Here is a 27,682-nt window from a genome sequence, read left to right as displayed (position 1 = left end):
TGATGAAATGCTAAATTTCTCCAAATCTGTTCCAATGATGAAACAAACTCATCTACATCTTGGATGGCCTGAGGGGGAGAACATTTTCATTTTGGGGTGAACTATTCCTTTAATTAAGAGATTATTTGATGTCTTGTATACTGCATACTTGCATACTGTACGTGCATCCTGTGAAATTTGAGCATTCTACTTGTCATTCTCTTTTCCTCTCCCCCTCTCTCTCTCTCTCTCAGATCAGTGCTACTTCCTGTTCGTAGCTTTAATTCCTAGGCAGTCATGATATGTTCAGATATATAGAGCAGAGCTCTGTCAGGACTTTGAGGACCTCACTAGCTGTTTGGTTTGGATTACTGTCCACGTCTGGATTGGGAGGTGTAATGTTATCCAGGTAACAAATCAGCAGTGTGTTCTACATTGGGTCACATTGAGACTTTTCTGCACTGAGCAGCAAAACCCTCCAGCGGGCTGAGGAAGTCGGTATGGTTTTGTTGATTCTTTAAGAAAGAAATTGATAAAGTCTAATTTGACAATCACAGCAGCATAATACTCATCATCTGACTATTCATGAATATGAATTTTATTTTTACTGACTAAAACTTGTGATCTTGAAACTCTTTCCTAAATGAGGAGGAAGTCTGAGGACAAAGCAAGAGTCTTTTTTTTTGAAGTGAAGTTTTAGAGATTGGTCTGTCTGCTGGTGAAAGTTTAATGGACTTTTTCACTGTAGTTTAATATTGACTGTTCGGTCAGCAGTTGAAACATTCGAGAGACATTACTGAAGACATGGATGCTGTGAAGGACTGTAAGAATGAGTGTCAGAAGGAGTTGGCCAGTATGCTGAGCTGCTTTTTCGGCTTGGTCACCGGCTCTTTTGCCCAAGGTACTTACTTTGCTTTACTCCTCATTCTCTTATACTGAACTTTATTTAAGTTTCTGCACACGGGACGTTTTGTTGTTTGGGAGACAAAACATTCAATTTCAAATAGTTCAGAACTGAGTCCGTGTTGAATCTGTATTTTTTGTCCTTTTTTTCCAATAACAAATGTTGGTTTCACTTTATTTTAAGGTGTCCTTGTTACAGTGTAATTATACATTTAAGTACTGAGTAATATTAATCACCTACATGTACTTACTATATGGGTAGGGTTAGGATTAGGGTTACTTGCATGTAATTATGCAATATGTATTTATTATTATTATTATTACTATTATTATAATAACAGTAAGCACATGTAACGTGTAACAAGGACACCTTTCACTTTATTTTAAGGTGTCCTTGTTACAGTGTAATTATACATTTAAGTACTGAGTAATATTAATCAACTACATGTACTTACTATATGGGTAGGGTTAGGATTAGGGTTTGGTTTAGGGTTACTTGCATGTAATTATGCAAAATGTATTTATTATTATTATTATTACTATTATTATAATAACAGTAAGCACATGTAACGTGTAACAAGGACACCTTAAAATAAAGTGGAACCAAAATGTCTAAACAGTAGTTTTATAGTTGTAAAATAATGCATAGTTTTGTTTTGGGTTTTTTGTACAGTTTTTACAGTTACGTTAAATTAAATAGTAGTAAAAAAAATAAAAAGTAAGACTGAATGTACTTTTAAAGTAGTTAAGGTTTTTATGAAAAAATAGTATTTTTACTAGGAATATCAGTTTTTTGTTTTTTTTTGCGTGTAACTGCGTGAGATGAAATGAACACATTATTTATGGACAGGCAGGTCGATAATTGCCCTCTGTGATGTTTTATCTGCTGATGTTGCGATTGTGCAGATCTGTTCTTCTACAGGACACTGATTGAGTGTAAAACTGAATGGCAGTTATGCTGTGATGTTGCAGTGTTACACCGTCATTGTGACTATGTTTGTGTGTGTAACTGGAGCTCTTTAACTTTCACCATGAACCAAGACGTTGTTCTGTGTCACTGCTGGTCAGAGGACAGATGTTCAGTTTGTCCTGTCTTTTCCTTTGGCACCACTGAAATTTACCCTCAGCCTGTTCCTTTTCTTTCTTTTGTAAAAAGATATATTTGGCAGCATGTTCACGTTGCTCTTTTCCAATGAAAAAGGATGGCGACCATGACTGTCAAGCTCCAAAACGCCATGTTATCCCAGATACATGTGGTTAAATGTTAAAAAAGCCCTCGCAACTTTATCACTGATTTGTTTGTCCCTCTTTTTAATTCTCCACCAAACTCAAATCTGTGTGCACCTATTGGTCTATTAGCTAAACATGATTGTCTTAAAATGTTCTTCAGTGTGTGTGCTGATTTACACCACAGAGACAGAGAGGCCGAGTCTATTTCAATTCCATTTGCACGTTCATATCGAGACGTGAACTCCAGGGTCAGGAGGGAATGAATCATTTCCAGGCCCTGACAGAATCTAGCCATTTCTTCTCTGAGTTTGGGTTGAAAATCTGCAGCACACTGTGGAATGGTTTCGGACAAGGTAAAATGTGTGAAAATGGAACTGAATGCTATTGGGTCTAATCATTATACTTATTCTTAACCTTCATAAAATAGCGGGAAAACCCCTCAGCAGAATGTTAGCCACATTTTACAAATCTTCTACATTTGCATATGGTCTTGACCATGAGCATAAAAATCTCAGGATTATTATTTGATTGGAAATCAAATTAAAAATAAAATAAAATAAAATTGCTTTAAACTTGACACTGTCAAATAGATTTGCAATATATCTACAAATGTTTGTTTGAAAAAGTCTCTTGACTGGTTGCAGGTCAGCAGACATTTTTTTTTCTCTGTGCGACAGGAAAATAAAATGTGGTGTCAGCAGGGGCAATTTAGGTTAAGCAACAGAATATGATCATAAGTCTTGCTAATTACGCATTTATATGTCCCTTAAATAGTCAGATCGACTCATTCTGTTGTCTCATGTTTCAGTGGCCTTCAGCCAGGTCAACCAACCAGGACACAATATGCGACTGTCGTGCAAGTATCACAAGTGTCATTGATGCACTAGTGCCTCACAGTGGACAGAGCAGTTCATTACACTACACACTACTGACGCCAAGGCTTTAAAGTTTGGGGTCAGTAAGATTAGAGAAGAGATTTTTTTAAGTCATTTATTTATTTATTTAGCAAGGATGCTCTGAATTGATCAGAAGTGACAGTAAAGACAATTATTTCAAGCTGTTCTTTTGAATTGTCTATTAATAAACAATCCTAAAAAAAAATGCATCACAGTTTCCACAAAATATAACTGTTTTCAACATGTAAGCACTGTAAAATATCAATTCCATTGAAATGGAAAAACTGAAACTCATATTCTTGAGCAGCAAATCATGATATTAGAATGAATTCTGAAGGATCGTGTGACACTAAAGACTGGAGCAGGGTTGTTGTTGTTGTTGTTAACTAGAACTAATAGTATTAAAACTTTGTTCAAATGTTTTATTTAATTTTTATTTGAAATATCTTAAATAAAATAAATATTAAATGACAATTTAGCAGGGTTGTTGTTGTTGTTGTTAACTAGAACTAATAGTATTAAAACTTTGTTCAAATGTTTTATTTAATTTTTATTTGAAATATCTTAAATAAAATAAATATTAAATGAAAATTTTAAACTAAAAAAATGAAAATGTTGACGCACTAAACTTACTGGAAATAAATAAAAACTGAAGAGATTTTTTTAAGTCATTTATTTATTTATTTAGCAAGGATGCTCTGAATTGATCAGAAGTGACAGTAAAGACAATTATTTCAAGCTGTTCTTTTGAATTGTCTATTAATAAACAATCCTAAAAAAAAATGCATCACAGTTTCCACAAAATATAACTGTTTTCAACATGTAAGCACTGTAAAATATCAATTCCATTGAAATGGAAAAACTGAAACTCATATTCTTGAGCAGCAAATCATGATATTAGAATGAATTCTGAAGGATCGTGTGACACTAAAGACTGGAGCAGGGTTGTTGTTGTTGTTGTTAACTAGAACTAATAGTATTAAAACTTTGTTCAAATGTTTTATTTAATTTTTATTTGAAATATCTTAAATAAAATAAATATTAAATGACAATTTTAAACTTACTGGAAATAAATAAAAACTGGGGGAAAAACTACTGAACTAAACTAAAACTGAAATGAAAATAATAAACCTAAATAGAAATAAATAATAATAATAATGAGCCAGCCAAATAAATAATAATATTAGTAAAAAAAAAAAACTGATAATAATGAAAAAGCACATAACAAAATAAAAATTTAACTAAAATTAAAAAATGAAAATTGAAAATATAAAATAAAAGCTAATTCAAAAATACAAATAAAAATTAATTGCTGCTAAAAATTCAACTTTGCAATCACATCAATAAATAAAAATCACATTTTAAAATATATTCAAATAGAAAATTATTTTGAATTGTAATTATATTTCACGGTATTTGTGTTTTTGCTGTATTTTTAATTAAATAAAGGCAGCCATGGTGAACAAAAAAAAAACATGGGTACTATTGAATTTTGTATATTTAATTAATAATATTTAAAATATACAAAACTAGAAAATTATACATTTAATTTGTAATTAATAAATATAACTTGATTTCGTGAATTGATAAAATAATTAAACTCAAACAATAATTGGCGGGTGCCCAGCAGTATCACTGTCCTAAATTGTACATACTGCAATTTGTACATAAAAAAAAAACACAGCCTATGCATGTTTTTAAAGATGCTTTGGTCTTGCAGCACACCTGTTTTATTCATATACTCATATTAATATTTCCACCTCTGTGAGGTGGTCACGGTGTGAGAGGAAAACACTTTCAAACATAGGCCACAGGAGAGAGAGTGTGTGCTGTGTTTTAAGTGAAAGGTCATCGAAGCGCTGGATCTTTGAAGTGTATTTCTCTCTCACATGTATCTGTATCTGGATGTCTGACCCATAGTCACCAAACAGACTGCTCAATGTGCTTTTTGAGACACACACACAGAAGCTTTCTTGGAGAAAAGCTGGTTCATGATCAGTGTGGTTGACGTTTGTAACCAATCTGGTGTGGTTTGTGTAGCAGTCTATAATGGGGAGCGTGATGGCTACGCTCTCTTTAGAAGCGCGTCGGCGTTTCTCGAGACCCAGCTTCCTGGCTGATTGTCGTCAGAGTATGGCTCGCTATCATCGCTCAGGTAACACGCATCAGAACAACACTCTGTCTGTGAGCTGTCTGTGCTTTGTCACTTTAATTTGGCATGCTCAGTTTGGCTAAAGGTGGACACATCACAGCGTTACTTTTACAGTAAAATTATTAGAAAACATTAAAAGATTTTTTTTTTTTTCATGTGTTCATTGTATGTTTAGAATTTCAAGTTGACTATATTACGTAGAACAAATATCGGGATGAAATGCAGAATGTAGCTGAAATGAAGTCAAGCAGTATCCTGCAGCATAACATGCTATACTTTAAAAACTTTATTTTATTGTATTTTATTTTATTTAATTATTTTGTTTTGTTTTGCATATTGTTTTTGAGCTAAACATAATTGAGAGAATTAATTGAGAAAAATTAAGTAACCTATGAATTATATAAAATATAGCACCTATATATACACTTTCTTGATGTGGAAAAATAAAAAAATAAAGCCAGCATAGATTTCTCAGGTCTTTGGAAAGTAAATGTATGGGTTATAACTAGGCTGTCAATTTAATACTTTAATTTAGTATTTAATTTAATTATTTGCATAATGCATTCAATAATGCATCCAAAATGGTCAGTAGTCAAATACTGTATGTCCGTGTACACATTTTAGCTATAAAACTAGTCATTCTGACTCTAAATTTTGATTGGATGAGCCAAAGTCAAATAGCAGTAAAATGTAAAATGATTTTAAACACACATATGGGAAGGCAATTATATATTGGATCCTATATGGCAGTTTATTCCGATATTTATTAATGATACATTTGGCTGTTTGTTGAACATTGATATCTTTTGTCATAGTGCTGTTGTTACATTTTACAAAAGCAATGAGCCATATGAGTATGTGGGTCCCATTTAATATTAGCTGTCTTTAAGTACTATGTACTTATGTCAAATAAAATGAATTATTTGGTACAAAGTGCTTTTTGTATTCATGTTGTATTGCAAATCATTTTGCTGCTATTGAGGTGGCACACGGTTAAGTTTAGGGACAAGTTTAATGGTTTGGTTAGGTTTAAGTTATAGGGTCAGCAGTATGATATATAGATGTTAGTACAGAAATTATTTACGCATGTAATTACAGGAGAGTATTTTTTAAATATACAATGTAGATGTACATACACAATAAGTGCATTGTATTAAATGATTAAATGTAAGTACATTGTAGGTAAAGACACTTTATATTAAGTCTGCCAGTCAGTGCATTACAGTGATTATACCATCACTCAAAATTCTCATAAATGTCTGTAAATTGAGTCCCCGCTTGATCAAGAGTCTCATAGACTGACAGTCTCTCAGTAGCAGAGGGGATCAGGCTCTGGTAGACAGAGCTCATCCTGACACTGGTGTTTTCTTGTTCTGCTGACGATGACTGGTGCTCATCCTAAACACAAGAGAACCGATCAATTCTACAGAATCTTGCTCATAGGAGTATCTTTGAAGATAAAGCTATTACTCTGCTATATTTGCCTTTATGTTTTCTGGTCCGCTGTCTGGATTAAAAGTGTCACCCACCTCCAGTGTGACCTTACCTATTCAAAAGAGCAGTTACTATTTTCTGTTAACAAGAAAATTAAACATTGCAATTATTATGTATTATTATTAGTATTAATCATATTTGACCTGTTTTACAGTTTTGCCAGCATCTCTTGGAGAATCCATGAAAGCAATGAAACAAAAACACCATCACAATAATAGCACAGATGCTATATAACATATAACTGATCCATTCTGAAAATAAATGATAAAACTGATTAGCACTGCCGCTCATGATTTTAACCTCATACCCCGTTAGACACACAACATATAGTGTGGTCCAAAAAAAACTATTTATGTTTGTAAACAAACAGTTGGGATATATATAAATGCAAAAAAAAAAATTATGATGTAAAATGAACAAGAAGTAGGCCGATTCTGCACTAGTTCTAGGTCAAGAACATTTGTGACACTGATAATGTGACTCTGTACAGATGCTCAGATTTTTTTATATTTCCATTGAAGCTCAAAATTCTCTTTGGATTATCTCAAATCATCAGATTTCACACAAATTTGTGGAGTTCACGAAGCTCTGATTTGTCAATAAACTTCAAATAAAGTTTAAGAAATTCTGAAATTCAACTCATACGTTTAGACTGTTTGCCGATAACAGACAGTAATTTGTAATTAAAGTGTGTTAAATTACCAAAACATGCAAAATACAAGTGTTCTCTGACTTTTGTACCCCACTGTATGTTTTCTCACAGTGCATCAACATATGCAAGTGTTATTTCTAAAGACTGTAGCTCTGAAAATACTGCAGAAAGACTATGAAGTAGTTTGAGCTGAGAATGTGTAAATATGAACATACGTGTTACAAACAAAATGGGTGCAGATGAAGTTTGGTTCCATGAGAGGTAAAATGCTGGTGCATCTGTGGCCCAAACCACTTGTGGAAAGGCAGCAGATATGCAAAAAAATAAAAATAAACAAAAATTAAATGCAGAGCTTTTAAAGTAATAATCAACAAGCATGTTTTGACAACAACAAATTGATTGTTAGCACTAAAAAGGAATAATTCACCCAAAAATGCATTTTTTTCATCATTTATTAATCTTCATGTTGTTCCAAACCTTTATGACTTTCTTCTTTTGAGTAAAAAAAATCTGTTTTTTTTCTGCACAATATAAACCACTATAATTTGGAACAAAATGAGGGTGAGTAAATGACAGAATTTGCATTTTGGAATGTTCATTAAAGAGATATCCTTTGGGTTAAATGCTCTAGATATTTTGCGATTTGCAATATATGCACTTATACGGAAGTCTGCAATACAAGTCTATCAGCATATTCAAACCATTTATAAAGAGAAGCGTACATGTAGCTTTTCATACTTTAGGACTACAACTTCATTGGCAGATATTTAAATAAATAAAAAAATCCACCAATCAATCAATTATTGAGCAAGAATAATGGCTACTCACTTCTTACAGTAGGAAATCTGAGTAATGCTGGCAAAGCTCCTTACTACTATAAGAGCTTCAGAATGTATTTTCACTTTTGGGCAAAAAGAGACCCCGCCCCAAACATAAAGAGCACTCCTCCTCACTGAATTTAGACAAGAATCAGACCTACAGAGATAGATACAAAGATAGATAGTTAGTTTTGTCCAAAAACTACTGTCATGACTACTTTTGGATGGCAGCCAGTTTCAGTAAGATAGAAATATGACAGTGTAAAGTTACTGCACCAATACCAATAGTGCACGAGTCACTGTATTTTATTACCTACAAAAAACATGACAAACATTGATCCTTCCCAAAAGGTTTGCGCAGTAATGTGTCTTGTCCAACAGAGGGCCCTGTAGGACATTTAAAGTCATCTGAACTACAGTTGACTTTTGTGGACAGGAAATCAGGAAAATAAAGTGTTCAGTTATCTAAGATGCTGTTCATCTTTTTCTTTGGGACCTAAAAGGAAAGAAGACTGACACGAAAATAAGATTTTTTTTTTAAATGTAACAGTTCCTTAAGAATGGAATGTAGCTAGTTCTAACTGATAATTTAACCTATAACTCTGGGTTTTCTTTGATGTCTGCTACTAATGAGATTGAAGTGCAGAGATTTGTAAATCATCATCGGCTTCTTTCCCTTGCGGGGTTCCTCAAGGGTCCATTCTGGGGCCATTACTTTTTAATCTGTACATGCTTCCACTCGGTAATATAATTAGGAAATATAACATTTCTTTTCATTTCTATGCTGATGATTCTCAACTGTACGTTCCATTAAAATCTAGACATTCTCTGCAGCTTCTCATGGATTGTCTTAAAGGGCTAGTTCACCCAAAAATGAAAATTAGGCTGTGTTTTACTCACCCCAGAGCCATCCTAGGTGCATATGACTTTCTTCTTTCAGACGAATCCAGTCGGAGTTATATTAAAAATTGTCTTTGATCTTTCAAGCTGTTGATTATTTTGGTCCCTCCAAAACCAGAAACTCTATATCCTGTTACTTAGACAATCTTACTCCATATGTTAAGTCACATGCAAAAAAAATTAGGTGTTATCTTTGACTCTGAGCTTTGTCTTGAAAAGCAAATTAGCTCAGTTTTCTCAAACAGCTACTATCAATTGAGAATCATTTCTAGACTTAAATCGACACTCCTTTCAAGACTTGGAAAAAGTAATTCATGCATTTATCACATCACGGTTGGACAACTAATTCTTTATACCATGGTCTTCCCCAGTCTTCACTAGCACATTTGCAGATGGTCCAGAATGCAGCGGCCAGACTGTTAACTGGTGCAAAAAAGCGTGATCATATCACTCCAGTTTTAGCTTCTCTTCATTGGCTTCCTGTCTCTTTTAGAATTCAATTCAAAATTTTACTGATTGTTTTTAAAGCACTTAATGGACAAGGTGTTTAGTATTTATACAAATATTCCCAGCACAGAAAATGTATAGTACAAAGAAAAATGTCTGGGCCTATTATTGATGGTTATTTGATGTGTAAGCTAACTCTCAGTTACGTATAAACGTCACTGGAAAATGGATGAATCCTTGGCTAATCAGAAGTAATTAGTCATTTCCTCCGATCAATGGAACGCCATCCCGGATCCCCTAACTTTGTTTGTTGTTGTTATAAAAGTTATGTTGTCAGTACATTCCAGGGTGTTTTTATCATTAAAAAGTCAATCCATCACACCTCATTAAAAGAGAGGGAGAGACAGAGAGAGCACTTCTGTCGGGTCTGAGGACTCAAAGAGCAGGGCCGTGTTTGGCCTCAAGAGTGCTTATGTATTAGATGGAGGACCGGCTGCCTTATATCAGGTTTCATTTCTGTTCGTGCAGAGTTACTGAACATGTAGAGGGGAAGTGCTGTGTTTGTATACATTGAGGGATTGCCTTGCCAGACTATTCCTCCATAGTATTGCTATTTTGCTGTAAATGAATACTGCAGCACTGATGGACACATCCAAATTTTGCCGTTTGTAATCGTGAGTACATCGGATCAATATTCTGAAGAACACCTGGTTTTAACACATAAAATGAAAAGATAAGGATGGAGTTGTTAAAATTACATTTTAAAAGAATATATATGCTCTTTTCCAAGAATCTATGCCGAGCTTTCATATTGTACCATTGTTTTTCTGAAGCCCGTGTTCAGGTTTAGTGAGTTATGTTAGGCCATAGTGTCTTGTCAGCAAAAGCTTCATGCTTGAGCTCCTATTAAGAAGTGTTCATCTTCTAATGGCATTACTGGAACCTGCCCCATCCTCCTAAAAGCTCAACATTAATTCCTATACACAACAAGCACTGACGCCAGCCATAAATACAGCAGCTCAGTCAGAGCATGCATTATAATGGTGAAATTGAGGCATTGCAGCCATCATAATAATGGAAAAAATATGTACATAAATTTATGTTTTTGATTTTTTATGTGCTTGACCTCTTATCAGAAAATCTGAATGCAATTTCTATCTTTATTTGCAACCAATCCAAAGATCAAAATGGGTCAAATAAAATTCAATAGGTTTCTACTGGACCATTTTTCTTCAGATTATTGTTTCCCAATTATGATAGGAATTTTGTTCTACTAGATAAAATGAAATTCTAAATCGATTTATCTGTCTTTTCTAATCTTTTTATCTTTTCTTTTACTGCTTTTTATTGTATTGTGATCATTGTTTCCCAATTGTGATCGAAATTTGAATTATTTGCGTGATTTCTATCATAATCTAATCATAACAAACCAAAGATCGAAAATGGATCAAATGAGAATCCAGTAGAGCTCTGCTGTTTCATTCATTCAGGTTATTGTTATAAGTTTCTATCACAATTTGGAACTTCTACAAAAATAACAATGGATCAAATAAGAATCTACCTGGATTCTACTTCTAGTGAAATTCATTTTACTAAATGTATTAATTTATTTACTTAGTGCAAATTAGGATATAAAGAGCATTAACAATTAATTTACATTCCTTTAGGATTTTTATGACTTTTTTTTATCTTCTGAAGGGTGTGTTTCATCTTGAAGTGTATTATTCTTTATAATTTGAGGATGGCATTTCAAAAATTTTGATTTTTTTCCCCCCCAAAGATTAACATTACATTTCAAATATTGTAGCATCACATTTCTTTTTTCAGTTCCTGTTTTCATCTCTGCCATTTATCATCTTTTAACTAGAAAAAGGAGGAGGAGGGTGGTGGTGTGAGAGAAGATGAGCGGATGCTGGCAGTAGAAACAGTGTTTGATCTCACCTTGTGTTTGGTTGACTTAAAGCTACCATTAAGACTTTATTGATTCCTTTATCTAACTGAGCTATTATAGCTCTCTCCTTTCCCCTCTCGCTAAACTATAAACCGGAAAACCCGTAAGCTAATGTTATCTCCTCTGTTTGTCCCAGTACAGTCCACGCAGAGGCCTTGCCTTGCTTCACTCGCGAGGAAGAAGAGAAAGAAAGTGCTTCAGATGGAACAGATATGTGGGTGGATGGACACTGGGAAATCGGTAGGGGAGGGCGTCCCTGGAATCTGATCCCCCTAGTGTCTCTCCCTCTCTCCTGCCTTCTGCCCTGTTTGGAAATGTGACTTTTCCCCAAGTCCCCAGGCAGAAAGGAAGGAAGGAAAAGAGAGAGAGAGGGATTGTGGTCAGGGAAAAAGGACCGGTTCTCACAAGGGTCTGACTTTGCAGTCAGGGGTAGTGAGGCTTGGAAAGTGAGCGATGGATAAAAGAAGGGATGGAGTGGTCATAGATGAGCAGAGAGGAAGAGACACGGAAGGAGGGGTGGGATGGACAGAGAGGTGAAGATAAACTGCCCACTGGAGATTATTACGGGACAAGGGCAAGAGAAGCAAAGGAGAAGAGAGGGAGGGAGGGAGGAAGAACGTGAACTGTACAGTACAAGTTGAAAGAAGAGACAAAAGCACTTGATGCTGACTCTGAGGAAACAGACGAGGGAAAAGATGAGGGCGGTTGACTGACGGCAGAACCCCTGAGAAGGAGGAGACGAGAAACCGCATTCTTCAGGACCACTCCCAAGAACTTAATGAGCCGTTTGAAAGGTTTGACGGGGGCCAACACTTGAGAACTTCAAGGGGATCTGCGCCCACTTCGAGACGGATTCACCCGATCTGCGAAGGATTGACGTATTTTTGCCACTGCCACAGGAAGTACCTTGTAGCTTCTTCGCAGATTTGTACCAACCTGGAGGCCTCCGAGCGCTTTGGAGCGGGATTCCAGATGCCACCTCAGTGGTTGTCGCAGTGACCGAGGCAGTGCCAGATGTTGATCCTGCGTATAACTGAGTATTACTTCTACGTGGACAAATTATTCCAGTTTGAGGCACTAGGGTGCCCATTAGTCTCAAATTTCTGTGTCAACATCAACAAAACCCGGATTTAAAAGCCACTTAGGACTTGAAATGAAATATGATCATTTTAACAACAAAATCGGTGGTGTGTCGGTTGCTTCCAAGTCGCATCCCACATTTGGATCCACTGAATGAATTTCCCTTCTCTTGTGCCTCCTGTCTCACACTGAAAAACGTACACCTTTGGATCAACAATCTTGAATATCGCAGCGTCACCGCAGCACTTTGAAATGCTCTTGTCTGTTGTTGACACTTGCAAATAACATTTGCGCCCCAGGATGGCTTTTACACATCTGGACTGTGTACAAGAACTGCAATCCAGCTCTTTATTTATGCGATGGGGTTTTCAAGAAGAATGACCTAACATGGAAACACTGACTTCTCTTCTCATCTCCAAAATAAGTGTAACTAGACCGGACTCTTTTTCCCATGCACACTGCTAGCTTGACGTTCTGCCAAAAATATCCCCTGATTTTCCTTTTAAATATTCTTCTAAAGGAGCTAATGAAATGAATCTTTCTTTTTGAGACACCCTGCGTCTGGCGCCATGCTATATCGGCCAGTTGGCTTTGTCCCGTGTTAGTACACACACTAGCAGATTAATACTTCCAGTAGTTCTAGAAGTTCTCGTGCCAAGAGCCGTAAATCACCGCAGTCATGGGTATTCAGGGAATGGAGCTGTTTGCCATCGGAGTGGTGATCATTCTGTTCGTGGCTGTTCTCAAACAGTTCGGCATTCTGGAGCCCATGTCGTTTGAAGGTAAGGAGCATTCTAGAACTGAGGTCCTCCCCTTTGTTGTCATGGTGATATGCTTCACCAATGGGGCCCGTGGGGCCGGGGTTGCGTCGGGTACATCTTGAAGATAGGGATAACAAATCTGATGATTCTTTTCTAGTAATGTTGTGATGTTTGTGTTCAGGTGAAGGAAAGGTATTGCACTTTAACAATACTTTTGAAAGCAGTAATACACTGTTCCTGTTGAGTTTTAGATGCTTGTGAGTTTTGAAGGTCATTGGTGGGAGAAAGTATGAAGTGTTTATCGCAATGTTTGCTGTACTGTACACAGACGTAAATGCAACATATACATCTCACACCAAGTGTTACCGTGGGACTGCAGCACCGGGATAGTGTGGGACAAAATTGTCCTTCGAAATTTAAAATCTGGCACAACCTCCTTTTGGGGATGATCTTAAAAGTAAAAAAATAAATCATAAATAGAGTAAATAATATATTTCTATTAATTCTAAAAAGGAGTAATCATAATTTGTTTATATATTATTTGCCAATTATACCTTTTAATTAGCTTATTGTTTTTTTTATAAACCAATTGAAGGCTATTTGTATGTCCTCATTTAAATGAGCAGTTTACATGAAATAGAAGTGAAATCAATTTAACATGCTATATTCCATCTGATATGAAATTAAGCTGACATGCTATACTCCATCTAAAAGTATTAGCTACAGCATTTTGTCATAATTATTATGATTGCTGCTTTTATCACCTTATTAATTAGGAGATTAAATGCAAAATCTGAACTAAATGTTACACTAAAAAAGGTGATCAAAATCAGTTGATTTTTTTTTTAAAGTTCATGGACTTACTGTATAACTACCTAAATAGCTGATTATACCTGTGTGGGTGTGTCTGTTATTAATGTTATAGGACATTTTTTTTTATTGTTTAGGTTTATGGTGTGCTAGTATGTGATTTGTTTTGAACAAACAGCGCATCCAGATTTTTATTTTCCTCATTCTTAAAGACAAGTAACTTATTGAGAACGTTATATTGGTGTCAGAAATACTGCATTCTCTCTCTCTCTTTCTCTCACACACACACACACACACACTTTCTCTCTTTGAATCAAAACCCAGTCTAACATTACCCTTCATTCATTATGTATGCTGTATTGAACAGGCTTTCTTTACGGCTACCTAAAAATGGGTCCGCTGGTCTCTGTACTGGGTCCTGAAGGGCACGGTCCATTTCCCTCTCACCCCTCACTTCATCACAAGATCATATCCGCCAATCATTTCTGAAAGTACAGATCAGAGTCAGCACCTTCATATAGACGCACTTCCTCTGGAGTCACAAACTTGAGATTGGAGATATTTGTATTTTCTCCACTGTTCTCCACACTTCGTCTGCGGTCTGGTGGACGTGCCCTGTGTCGTGTCGCATCTTTGTTGTCTCAAATTACTTACTATCAAGACATTAAGAGTCATGTGACAATTGGCCTGCAACGATGTGGAATACTTGGCATCTGTGTGCTGTTTTGTACATTCATATTCTTGCTTGATTCATCTGGTTGTATTTTTGTTCAGTTTTCCTTAAATGGTCTCAACATTAATGTCTCTTCTGTTTGACTTTCAGGAACAGAGGTGATTGGTCATTGTTATTAATGAGAATCAATCTAAAACTATCAGTTATTTTCTTCATTAAAAGTATTACAAATGAAAAGAATGGCATTATTGAAATGTGCTTTGAGCTGCACTTTTGATTAAAGTCATGAACAATGCAGTCTTATCAATATCCTGATAAAAATAAAACTTCATAGAGTCATGCATATTTTTGCAATAATTATTTTAATCACTTTGAGTGGCCTAAGCTGCTCTTAGGTTTTCTCTACACTGCAAAAAAAATGATTTTCTTACTTATAATTATTATTAGAATCTTTGTCTTGTTTTCTAGTATAGATATCTAATATGAATCAAGTCGTTTTACTTAAATGACTTAAGGTGTTAAGTATTGTTTTCTACAAAGCATTATCAACATTTTGTTAGTTTTTGCTTAAAAAGCAAAAAGAAATTCTGCCAATGGGGTAAGAAAAATAATCTTAATTCAAAGGCTCTTTTTTTTTTTTTTTTTTTTTTTTCAGAAAACAAGACATAACATCTTAAGTCATTTTACTTTTAAAATAAATGCATCTTGATTCAAGAATTTTTTGATATTTATACTACAAAACAAGACAAAAATACTAAGTAAGAAAATAATTTTTTGCAGTGTGAACCATATTTGGCTGGCCTGGTTTGTGTATTTTTATGATGCTTTGACTACTTGTCAGCTGTCAGACTGGGAAATCAGGGTAGACCAGATAAAACCACCTAAGACCAGCAGTTTTAAGGTTGGTTTACTCAGTTTTTTTCAGCAAGGATATACGGTATAGGTGCTAACAGTATAGGCATAACACATCAGCTATTATAACCGACAGTTATGCAAATAAACACTTGATCATCTGGAAGGGTCTGAGTGCCTCCTGTAATCTATACGTAAATCTTCTTCCAGTATTGGCCACCCAGCGGATCAGCAGGGGACTATTTTTAGCTCAGTGGCATCACTTACTACATCTCTGTCTATTCCTGAGAGCCGTGTTTCAGGAGGGTGAAGTTTATTTTGGGCTTCTGCTTGTGTGAATCTAATACGTAATCAGAGACGCTGAAGTTTTACTTTTGAAGGGAAGCGTGCGTAATGATCAATATGTGCCCGGCTCTGTTGCATGAGAGGCATTTGATCTGTCAACTATTATTTTGTTCAACTTGCATGTTTGTGCTCATAGTATAATACAAATTGTCTACTGTGGTGCACCGCAGACGTGAAGCATCAGCCACCAGAGGGCAATGTTTCTTTATGATCTCAAACCTGGGTGATGGGCTCGCGAGGAACCAATGGGTGAAGTTTTGGCTGGTTAGCATGATTAGACATTCTGGTTCTAAAAAAGCATTTCTCTGTTGACAGCCAGTGGGATTTTAGGGATCACAAATTGCAGCATTGTCTCCTGCTTCATCATAAAAGGAATATGTATTATTCAAAAGTTGTTGTTTTTTTGCAAGAAATTAATACTTCTATTAAGCACACTTGCAATAAATTGGTCAAAAATTACAGTAAAGACATTTGTGGTGTTATATATGATATCTATTTCAAATAAATGCTCCCTTTGAACTTTCTATTAATTAAAGAATCACAAAGAAAAATTAATTAAATAATAAAAAAATAAATGTTGTCACTGTTTACACAAAAATATTAAGCAGCACAACCGTTTTCATTGATAATAATACAATTTTACTTGAGCAGCAAATCATCATATTCGAATGATTTCTGAAAGATCATGTGACACTGAAGACTGGAATAATGATGCTGAAAATTCAGCTTTGAATCACAGAAATAAATTATATTTTAAAATATGTTCAAACAGAAAACAGCTATTTTAAATTAGAGTAAAATTTCACAATATTGCTATTTTTACTGTATTTTTGATCACATAAATGCAGCCTTGGTGAACATAAGAGACTTCTTTCAAAACTATTTTTAAAAATCCTACAGACCCCAACCTTTTGAACAGTAGTGTATATCAATTCATTATTATTATAAAATGCATTATTTTGTAAAATTGAATCATTTTAATTTGTGAATTAGTTTTTTGTTTTTTAATTTTCATACTTATTGCCACTTCAAGGGCCAAGTTCAAGACCCATTTGGATCATATTTGCACTCTAATACTAAAGATTTATTGAACTTTGGCCTGTAAAATACATTTGTACTTATGTAAACTGTAAACATCAGTCGTACTTTTGTTAGCATCGTTAGGATCAATCCCCTTTGAAAACTCTTCAATTCTTCGGTGCTAATGGTTTTTGGCTGTCATAAATCTGTTGTGCATGACAAAATCTAAAGGATCACTCTTGGCAAGAGAGCACTGAATAACAATGCTGCCAGTAAGAGGATAAATGAAGAACAGTCTCTGTAGATCACTGTCATATCACAAAGGCTGAAATACAGAGAGAACAATTAGTCGTGGGAAACTGGTTCACAAGACAAGGGAAGCAGGATTTAGGGCACCTTGTGATTGTGCATCTGTTCCAACAACTTCAAATATTAAATGTCCATTCCAGACCAATCAAAGGCATAAAAACGTTTTACTTTCGTCAGGGAAGCTTCTTATGAACTGCATTCCTGAGGACCAAAATTTCTGTACTACAAAACGTAATGGTTTGCTGCGTTGACTCAGGTGGGACAAGGTGTCTGTTTTTTATCATCATGTCAAAGTTCAAGATTCATGTTGGGGTTGTGTCTAAATCTAATTGGGACAACCTTGTCTCCTGAGTGGGAGTTTTCTCAATTCCCTTTGAAAATTGTGTCAGAGTGAACTTTTAAATAGATGTGAGAAGAATAGAGGAATGAGAGAGGAGAGTTACCAGCGTATATCTGGACTCCAAAGTCATTTTGGACACAAGGCTAAGACAAGATGACATCAACATAAGATGTTTTTGGGGAGTTTTTCGAAAAGTGTAACAGATGTTTCTCGAAACAGGACATCTGCCCATTTTTCTACCTCAATTACGTTATCGGCTTTCTAGGATACTTATGTTTCATTTATGAAGCTTGTGGAATTAACTGGACTGAGCTGGAAGAACAAGACGCGTTGAGGGACAGAGTGTCAGGATGAGTGTGAGATGGGAGACAGAGGGGTTACAGACCGTGGGCATCGTCTGCCTGGTCATCATGTTTCTCAAACTCATGCATCTGCTTGGACTCATAGACATAACTGAGACAGGTGAGAGAAAGAGAGAGAAACTAGCAAACATCATTCCAGGGGTTGCTTAGATGTTATAGCCTACTTGTCTTATATTTACATGACCTTAACACTGTACAAGCTTTTTTTGACAGCATCCGTGACATTTCAGTCCAAATATCTAATCTTCCTTAAAATAAAATAAATGTATTTGAGAGGCAAATTTGCATAAAATATTCAGAGAATTTATGCTGAATTTAGTTGATTTTTTTTCCAATAAAAATATTTTTTCTTGTTATAAGCATAAAACTCACTAATGTTTGCTAGATTGAAGTTCAAAAGTTAATGTTTTAATGAAATGTAATTGTAATTTAATTTCTTATTAATACTATACAAATATTGTCTTTTTGTCATATACAGTTTTTGCTTCTTAAATACAATTGTGTTGTATTAAGGATGTTTAGATATTTCTTTTTCTTTACTGGAAAACAAGTTTTGTTTAGCTGTTTGTTATTTTTCCATGTGTAGCAACCAACAGCATTCCAGATGGACTGTGTTTAACCTGGAAAATTCCTTTTTATTTCCATTTTTGAGGGATTTTCCAGTTCTTTAAGCTTTCAATGTCTGTTTAGAAATAGGTAACTTTTGTTCCCTAAAGCTTCACAGGGTTATTTGCTCTTCTTTTACATTATTTATAAACTATTATAGTATTTATGAATATTTTCAATTATTTTAATATTTTCCATTTAAATTTTTAGTCATTTTGTTTTGTGCTTTTGTCATATATATATATATATATATATATATAATTTTTTTTAATTTTTAAAAAAAATAATTTTAGTACTTCTACTTAAATTTAGTTTATTTCTGTTAGTTGCCAAAGAAGTTTTTCATCTAATATTTATATTTTATATTATTTCAGCTTTATTTCAATTAACATGATTAACTGAAGTAGTAAATAGTTTTAGTTAACAATAACAACACTGATTGTTTGATACAGTTTCTCTTCTTCCGTCCACCTTTTTTTTTCTTTTTAGTGATTGCTCTATTTTTTGTGGCTTTTTTGACTTGACAGTTTGTCTCTTTTTTTTCTCCTTTCACTCTCTCTGACCCTTTCTGTCCTTCTCGTTCCTCCCTATCTCACTTTTTATCTGTTTTTGTAAAGACGGTGAGTGTAAGCACCTGTCTAGTTTAGTCTCTTTTCTTTGTTATTCGGTCTATCTCCTTTTCTTTTTGTGGGATGCTTTCTTCATTATGTGATTGACTATACTAGCTCATATCCAAACACTAGCAGAGTTTAGAAGAAATACTGAATTCCACCAATTAGAATTGCTGAAGCCTAACAGTAAGGAAACCCTCAAATTAGTCATTCACATTGACACCAACAGTCAGTCACATTGAAAGAGAAAGAGTCACCCTGTCTATCAAACCTCCATTTCTTTCTCTTTCCTCTTCCTGCACATCTTTGACTTTTATGCTAACTCTTTTGCTTTTACTCCCCTTTTTCTTCCTCTTTCTCTCCTCGCAACCGCTGTCTCCCTCTTTGAAATGCTCTCTCACCCCATCCCGTCCTGCATCCCATCAACTCACCCCCTTCCCGACCCCTTCCCCCTCTATCTCTCTACTTTCCCCCTCTTCCTCTCTCTTTTTTTGCTCTTTCTCTCCCATAGACAGCAGTGACAGTGACCTCGAGCTGTCCACGGTTCGACATCAGCCCGAGGGTCTGGAGCAGCTGCAGGCTCAGACCAAATTCACCAAGAAGGAGCTGCAGTCCCTTTATAGGGGCTTCAAAAACGTGAGTATCTGTTGAAGACGGGGGACAAATAAGGATTAAAGTTGAGTTAATGTTTGTGCTCAGTTGTTTTCTTTTTTGTGGTGGGTCAAATATCGAGACTGTATGTTGCAGAGTAAGAATTTGGTATTTTTGCTACAGTTTTAAAAGAAAGAAATGAATGATATGAAAAAAGTTTTATGCTGAGCATTAAATCTGAAATTTAACTTCAAACAGAACTGCAGAAAGATAGATTTTTTACTTCATTTTTTTACATTTAACCATTAGACTCACCAACACAGTTTCCAGAGTATTCTGGATGGCTGCTAGATGGTTTCTTACTGATCCATCAGCTCAAAAGCGCCCAGTTCTCTGATATTCTGGTCCCTTGATATGACTCACTTAACATAAGTCTCTTTTTTCAACCATTTTATTGTCCACCAGGTGAAAACTCAACCCAATTGCAAACAGTAGTAGTATTTTAATTATTGTACTATACAGTTACTATACTATACAGAGCTTTGGGGTTGAAAATGTTGTTCTTTCTGTTTGTATCAGCAGATGTGTATATAGGACAGAAAATGAGCACATTGCACTTATTTAAAACCTTCACGAGCTGCCGATGTGGCACAGTGAGAATTAGTCCATTATCTGTTTAATTAAATGTTTAATTAGATGTGCCTCTCTTTCCATTTAAGGAGTGCCCAAGTGGTTTGGTTGATGAGGAAACTTTCAAGACCATCTACTCTCAATTCTTTCCCCAAGGGGGTAAATACACATGTTTTTCACTAAATCAGTAAATGTGTTCATTGGTTTTGCATGAATTGTGATTTGGGACTAATTGGACTAATTAGTCTGTTGTTCTTACTGGTCTATTTGTTGTTATTTCCTCAGATGCCACCACATACGCCCACTTCTTGTTTAATGCGTTTGATCTTGATAGAAATGGCTCAATTCGTTTTGAGGTGAGAATATCCTTAATCACAGCTTTTTTTTATCACCCTCATTTTGTCATTGTCTTCATTGTCTACTCTCTGCTCTCTGTGACAGGACTTTGTGATTGGTCTGTCTGTGTTGTTGAGAGGATCTGTCACTGAAAAGCTCAACTGGGCTTTCAACCTTTATGACATCAACAAGGATGGATACATCACTAAAGAGGTTCTTGTTAAACCTTTATGTTCTAATGCACCAGAGGCTCCTTCACTGACTCTTGTAAAGCAGACTCAAATCGTAATAAGTGTGGTGTGTGTGTGTGTGTGTGTGTGTGTGTGTAGGAGATGCTGTTAATCATGAAGTCAATCTACGACATGATGGGCAGGTACACTTACCCCTGTGTGCGAGATGAAGCTCCATCTGAACATGTGGAAAAGTTCTTCCAGGTATCAGTAACAAACACATTTATATGAAGACTCAAAAACAATCATACCAGAGTATTAAGATCTTCTACACTTACTACATTTTCTTATAGAAAATGGACAGAAATCGAGATGGTGTGGTCACTATTGAGGAGTTTATTGAGACCTGTCAGAAAGTAAGTTGAAATTAGTGTTTACTCACAAATTTCGGTGTAAATGGTTTGAAAAAACATTCTTGAATAAATTATTGCATTCAATTCAATGTAAAAATGTATATGTATTGTTTGTAAGAAACATTCTTTAAATTATCATATTCCATGTGAAAATTGCATAAATAGTTAAAAAACAAATAAAATGTTGTTCACTTTTTGTGAAAATTTACAAGAATTACTCATAAAATGCATATGTATCACCTTCAGTTTAATGCAGTCTTAAATACATTAATATAACTATTTTTATGTTAATTATCACATTTAATTCAATAAAAAAGTTAATAGTTTGTAAAAAAAAAAACATAGTTAGTTACATAAATTATCACTTACAATGCAAACATTTACATGAACTGTTCTTAAAATCATTCTTCTGTAAATCATTACATTTAATTCAGTGCAAAAATGTACAAATAGTTTGTGAAACCATTTTTATGGAAATTATCACATTTAATTGAATGTCCAAATTACATAAATAGAAATAAATCCATCGTTATGTACATGATCAAATTCAGTCCAATGTGAAAATGTATGGAAATTACTTTTTCCAATTACTTATATTTTCATATGTAAATTTTTGCACTATTTAATAAAAAATTTAAGTAAAATGTATAGCCATTTTTAAATAATCACATTGTATTTAATGCAAAAATAAATGTAAATAGTTTGTAAAGCCATAATTTATTGCAATAATTTCAAATGTGAATATAGTTCATAAAACCATTTTTACATAAATGATCACAGCCATGTTCTTAAAATCATTCTTATTTAAATCTTATTTAAATCTATATAAATAATTCATTTAAAAAATTACGTAAACATTCAGTTCAAATGTGAAAGTTTGTGTATGGTTCATAAAACAACATTTGACTTTTTCATACCATATTTGAACTGAACATGACCGTGAATGAGATTTAATAACTATGCGAAAGCAAACTGTCTCTTTAAGGTTGATAAAGAGCCATAATTGATTCCTCTTCTGCTTTCCAGGACGAAAACATCATGAACTCCATGCAGCTCTTTGAAAATGTGATTTAGGACAGGAGTGGAGCGATCTAAAGCTAAAACAGCCCTCAATGTCCCAATCCAGTTCTCTCCACATGTCTATATACCAAACTAGCACAGCAGTCACTCTCTGTCTTGTCCTGTAGCACTACTCTCATGCCTGCTGCACTCCGTAGAATCGTATAGACCAACACTTAGCCTACAGTATGGCATCACAGTTTGTACTTCACAGCAGGACTACTTTTAAAAAGAAAAGCCTGGACGGTCGGGATCCTTCCAGTTGCTAAATACCGGCAACCGTGTGGTGGAACTTTCTGATCTGAATAAACAAATGACGTAGCATAGCCACGTTTTGTATCACTGGTTGATGGATTCCCATGGGCTCTCTGACGTCCATATAAAAACCATCACCACTCTGGACTGCTTTCTTCTGCCTTACGAATGAGGGACGTTACAAGACTCAATCTCAACTTTCCAGATACCATAGTTTGAAGGAGAGTACAGTAACTATGGATTTCAAGGGACCCAAAGGAGCGTCTAGCACCAATGACGATTTGAAGCACACCGCATAATACTCACCAAAAGAACAAGATTAATGTGATGAAAACCAACCTGAAGCATGCCTGTCCAAATATGTGAGATATTTGTGATTTTCTTGCATGGAGACTGACAAAGTTGTACATTTTCTTCCTTGTAAGCCAGTAGGTCCCACAGAAGACTGTAAGCAAACTAAAGCAACTGTATGCGTGAAGTTACATAGTGTACCAGTGTTTATAAGTTCTGTATTGCACATATCAGTGGGGCCAGGATGATTTGTTTGGTCAAATTTGATTCTTGCACAGCAATGGGGTATATTAAAAGTTATATATACAGTGTAGGCATTTTAGAAGTATAGAAGTATGTGTTTTATTTTCAGGAATGTATTTATTTGTCAGGCGGCGTCTAATGGAATGCAGGGTTCGGGCATGAACGGACATGTCCTGGTTATTATTTATTATTATGCTCATTTAAAAAAAGAAATCATTTTTGCTATATATATATATATATATATATATTTGAAACAGACTGAGATATATACTGTACGAGAGGCTTGTTTATCTTTATTTTTTGCTTTCGCCCACATGGTTTGTAAAGGTTACATATTATTTCATTAAGTACAGTACACAATGGGCAATCTTGGGAATCTCCTTGTTATATGACAGTTGTATTATCAGGAATATGGATATATATTTTGCTCTTACGCAACAATCCCCTTTTATTTGGGGATGGTGGGAAACTATTGCTCATCTATGAAGGAACAAATACTATGATGAAGGTGAAGTTAAAGATTCAAAAGTCAGTTTTCAGTTCACTTTCAGTAGCAACACCTAAATTATACCTAAAAGCTCTTATTTATTTATTCTTTGTTTATTTGGTTGGAGCAGTTTAATGTAGATCCAATGAATAAAAGATGCACTACTCTTGATCAAAACCAGTGTGTTTCTGTTAATGTTATGGTTTTTATCAGTGTTGGGGGTATCGCATTACAAACGCATTTCTGTAATGTAAACAGAATAATTTTCTAAGTAACTGGTAAAGTAATGCATTACTTTTCAGTGGTTCTCAACCAGAGGACTGGAGCAAAGTAATAATTTTTTAAAAATTTAAAACTTTAAAATTAGAATGAAACCAAAAAATATAAAAAAATAAAATCAAATTTAAAATATTAGCAAAAACTAAAATTCTATATCAGTTATATTAAAATAACACTGCTTAAAAGTATTTAACATAATAAATTGTTAGTATTACTGATATTACTGAAATTATAATATTAAATGAATAATGAATATTTTAAAATAATCAAAAATTTTATTTAAAAAAAAAAAGATCTTCGAATATTGTGCTGGAAGTTTGACAGCCATTGATTGACAGTAAGTGCTTTGCTTGAAACAGGCCACTCTTAAAGTGTGTGTGTACCTGTTTTTCTATTCTGGTGGGGACTTAAACCTGAATACACACAGACTCATGGGGACTCGTGTCACGGTGGGGACCTAAATTGAGGTCCCCACGGGTAAACAAGCTAATAAATCACACAGAATGAAGTTTTTTGAAAATCTAAAAATGCACAAAGTTTCCTGTGAGGGGTAGGGTTGGTGTAGGGCAATAAAAAATACGGTCTGTAGAAAAACCATTACGCCTATGGAGAGTCCCCACAAGGACAGCTGACCAGACGTGTGTGTGTGTGTGTGTGTGTGTGTGAGAATAGAGATCAGAAAGGTGCCAGTTATTATAAGACAAATCCCATGTATGACACAAATACAAACAGGAAAAGGGAAAACAATTTGCACCTTAACACAGTGATCTGAAACTAAATATCTGTGGGTATGACTGTGAATGTGTTTACATAGAATATCATGTCCTTGCAGAAATGCTTATCCCCATTTGCTATGTTTATGGAAGTCTGTGTGTGATCTGGTTCATGCTGGAGACACGTCTCCATTTTGTTTGCTTTGGGTGTCTGACTAGGGAATATAATCTTTTCTAATCTCTGTACTCTTCACCTTACTCTCATGTATCATTTCTATTGGTTGTGGTTCATCTTCACATTTCCCATAACATCTTCCATCTCTGATTTCTATCTTATCACAGCTTCTGTGTGATTCCCTGAAATGTCAGGTAAAAGAACAAAGTTTTAAACCATGTAAAATCTGAGTGAGGCCGATAGACCCACTAACCTACATCCCTCAATTAGCACCATAGATTAGCTACTGATTCAGGACATGAGCTCTTAAATAAGCAGGAAGAAGAGAAGTCAACACTGTCTAGTACTTGTTCATGTATTATGAAAGCACTACAGCTAACTAGGATTATTTCTCCAATCTGTTCAGGTCTGCCTTTCACCTGATTCTATTTCCAGGAGTGACATCACTTCCTGTGTGCGTTTCTGACCAGAAATACATTTACTGATTCATGCCACTTATAGTTTAAGTGCAGATATTAAATTACGGAAGACGCAATCGACGTATGTTGTGTTGTCCTGTGTCATCGTGAATGTATGATGAATTTGTTAAAAAAAACGGGGAATATTTAATCGAGAAAATCATTTAGATTTTAACGTAGAAATTTAGAGAATGTAGAAATACTGTGTATTTCATATCAAATGTACAGTCAGTAAATATACAGAAAACAATTGATTAAATGAGCAAATACAGAGTGTAGTTTTAAGAGAGGCGGGGCATAGAGGACTTACAATAATGTACAGTATTTGAAAAATAATGTGTTTTTTGAACATTAAAACATGTCAACATATTCTGTTACACCAAATACACAAAATAATGATCTTTAAAAAAGCATCATATGACCCCTTTAAGTGTCTTGTGTCTGAAGCACAACCATGCTGATATACAGCCATATTGCACTGCTACTTGTGTGAAGATCTGGCCGAGGTAAATCTGCTCTTGGCAGATTCATGTGTGCTAAACAGCTGCTGATGCGCTGGAACTCACAAAAAGTCAAAGCTACTTTTCAAATAGACGTTATCTTTATTAACAAATTGCACATTTGAAGTCTAAACAGTACATTCTCACCTAAATAAAACTACATACCATGGCACAAAAACAGTATTATTTATAAAATTATAGTGGATTTGGGCATAGGTCATGTGAGAAATACCGCAAGCGGAGTGATATAAACGTTGGAACGGTTGGAGTTCTGTTATCTACGGTGACCGAGAAGTGCAGAGCAAATCACAATTCTGAAAACAAATTACAAACGCAAATGCAAGTCTAAAAAACTAAATAACAATTCAGAAAGCACAACAACAATTCAGAAAACATTATAACAAGTCAGAAAACACAATGAGAAATTCGAAAACAAAATAACAAGTCAGAAAACACAAAGACAAATTCGAAAACAAATTTACAAGTCAGAAAACACAATAACAAATCAGACAAACTGGAAGAGGTAGGTATAGTTTGATACTTTAATACCATCTCCGAACTTTCTACCGCGACTCTGCTGTTCTTCTGCTGGTTTTTCCTGTGTTCGTTGATTGACAGATGTCTCGTCCAGTCAGCGGTGAGTAATCCCAAACCAATTGCGCTGTCTCAAACTATACCTACCTCTTTCGGTTTGTCTGATTTGTCGTTGTGTTTTCTGATTTGTTAATTTGTTTTCGGATTTGTCTTTGTGTTTTCTGACTTGTTATTTTGTTTTCGAATTTGTCATTGTGTTTTCTGACTTGTTATAATGTTTTCTGAATTGTTGTTGTGCTTTCTGAATTGTTATTTAGTTTTTTAGACTTGCATTTGCGTTTGTAATTTGTTATTTTGTTTTCAGAATTGTGATTTGCTCTGCACTTCTCGGCCACCGTAGTTATCACTAGAATATTGCACTCCTCTTTGCCAATCAGATTCGAGGACCAGAAAGAACTGTTATACAATATAAACTGAAATAACTAAATTAAAAAATTTTTTAACTAATATCTTATTTACTATAAATGTATTTATACCATGTACGGGCCCAGGTGGTTTAAAAAAAATTGTCAAACATATAAGCAATGATCACACAGCTTGCATTCAAAATTGTGTAGGCCTACTAAACACGGGTAAACCCACTCTTTCTTCCGCAAAACACTTATTTTAGGCTTACCAGTTGACACGCAGTCATTATTGTTAAATCCTACTCCAATTATGTTTGTAATTCAAGCATTCCAGTCATTAAACCTGAGAAAAGATCTTACAAGTGAGTAAAGAAAATTAGGAAAATGCCATATACACAAGAAGTTGACTTTTTGCAAAAGGAAATTTTTATTTATAACCTATTCACACCACTAGGGGGAAGTACAGAGTCATAAGGTACTGTAAATATTTTTAGAGAACACATACTCCCTTTGTGTGCATATTTCGAGAATGTCCATGCCGCCCACGGCTGATGGGGGGGCCCCCGGCGATCTCAACCGACTGGCTGAGGCCAGCCTAAAAAGATGCTCAGGACAGTTGACGGGCCACTGCTGCGCATCGTCACGAAAGCTTATCATTTGCACGTGTTTTTAAGCCTTGCCAATTTAAACATTCAAAAGAGTTTAAAGCATTCAAACACAAGACGCGGAAAAACTCAACTGAGTAGGCATACTGGCGCGCCGTGTTCGTTGCGCACGCAGAGAGCCGCGTCTCACAGACAGCAACAACGAACCGAGCTCTCCTTCGTGTCCTCCTGCACCTGAACAAACAAATACAAATCGCAGTTTAAGCATGCAAACAGAAAAAGCCCAATTCAGCACCCGCGGTGTTCTGTGCACACAGGGCGCACGCAGAGAGACGCGTATCAAAG

At 35.1% G+C, this 27,682-nt stretch overlaps 1 protein-coding gene across 2 annotated transcripts in view; it reads left to right on the top strand.

Annotated features, from left to right (window-relative positions):
• LOC107742748 (calsenilin) overlaps nt 1-23,822 on the top strand; it is a 26,914-nt gene extending 3,092 nt beyond the window's left edge. The window contains exons 1-9 of one of the 2 annotated variants that reach the window (XM_016555785.1): nt 17,911-18,074; nt 19,198-19,200; nt 19,703-19,827; nt 20,502-20,571; nt 20,698-20,768; nt 20,854-20,961; nt 21,078-21,182; nt 21,272-21,334; nt 22,358-23,822. In XM_016555785.1, coding sequence (XP_016411271.1) covers nt 17,963-18,074; nt 19,198-19,200; nt 19,703-19,827; nt 20,502-20,571; nt 20,698-20,768; nt 20,854-20,961; nt 21,078-21,182; nt 21,272-21,334; nt 22,358-22,405 — 705 coding nt within the window. In that variant the 5' untranslated portion in view covers nt 17,911-17,962 and the 3' untranslated portion in view covers nt 22,406-23,822. Of the gene's footprint in view, nt 1-17,910; nt 18,075-19,197; nt 19,201-19,702; nt 19,828-20,501; nt 20,572-20,697; nt 20,769-20,853; nt 20,962-21,077; nt 21,183-21,271; nt 21,335-22,357 lie in introns of those variants that run through there. The other variant, XM_016555786.1, reaches the window with a different exon arrangement.
• Nucleotides 23,823-27,682: the final 3,860 nt, after the last annotated feature.

This window comes from Sinocyclocheilus rhinocerous, unplaced genomic scaffold (genome assembly GCF_001515625.1).
Source record: "Sinocyclocheilus rhinocerous isolate Xijiao unplaced genomic scaffold, SAMN03320098_v1.1 scaffold2212, whole genome shotgun sequence".
In the NCBI taxonomy this organism is placed as follows: domain Eukaryota; kingdom Metazoa; phylum Chordata; class Actinopteri; order Cypriniformes; family Cyprinidae; genus Sinocyclocheilus; species Sinocyclocheilus rhinocerous.
The sequence above is the reverse complement of the archived record's forward strand: the minus strand, read 5'-3'. Positions and strand labels throughout refer to the sequence as shown.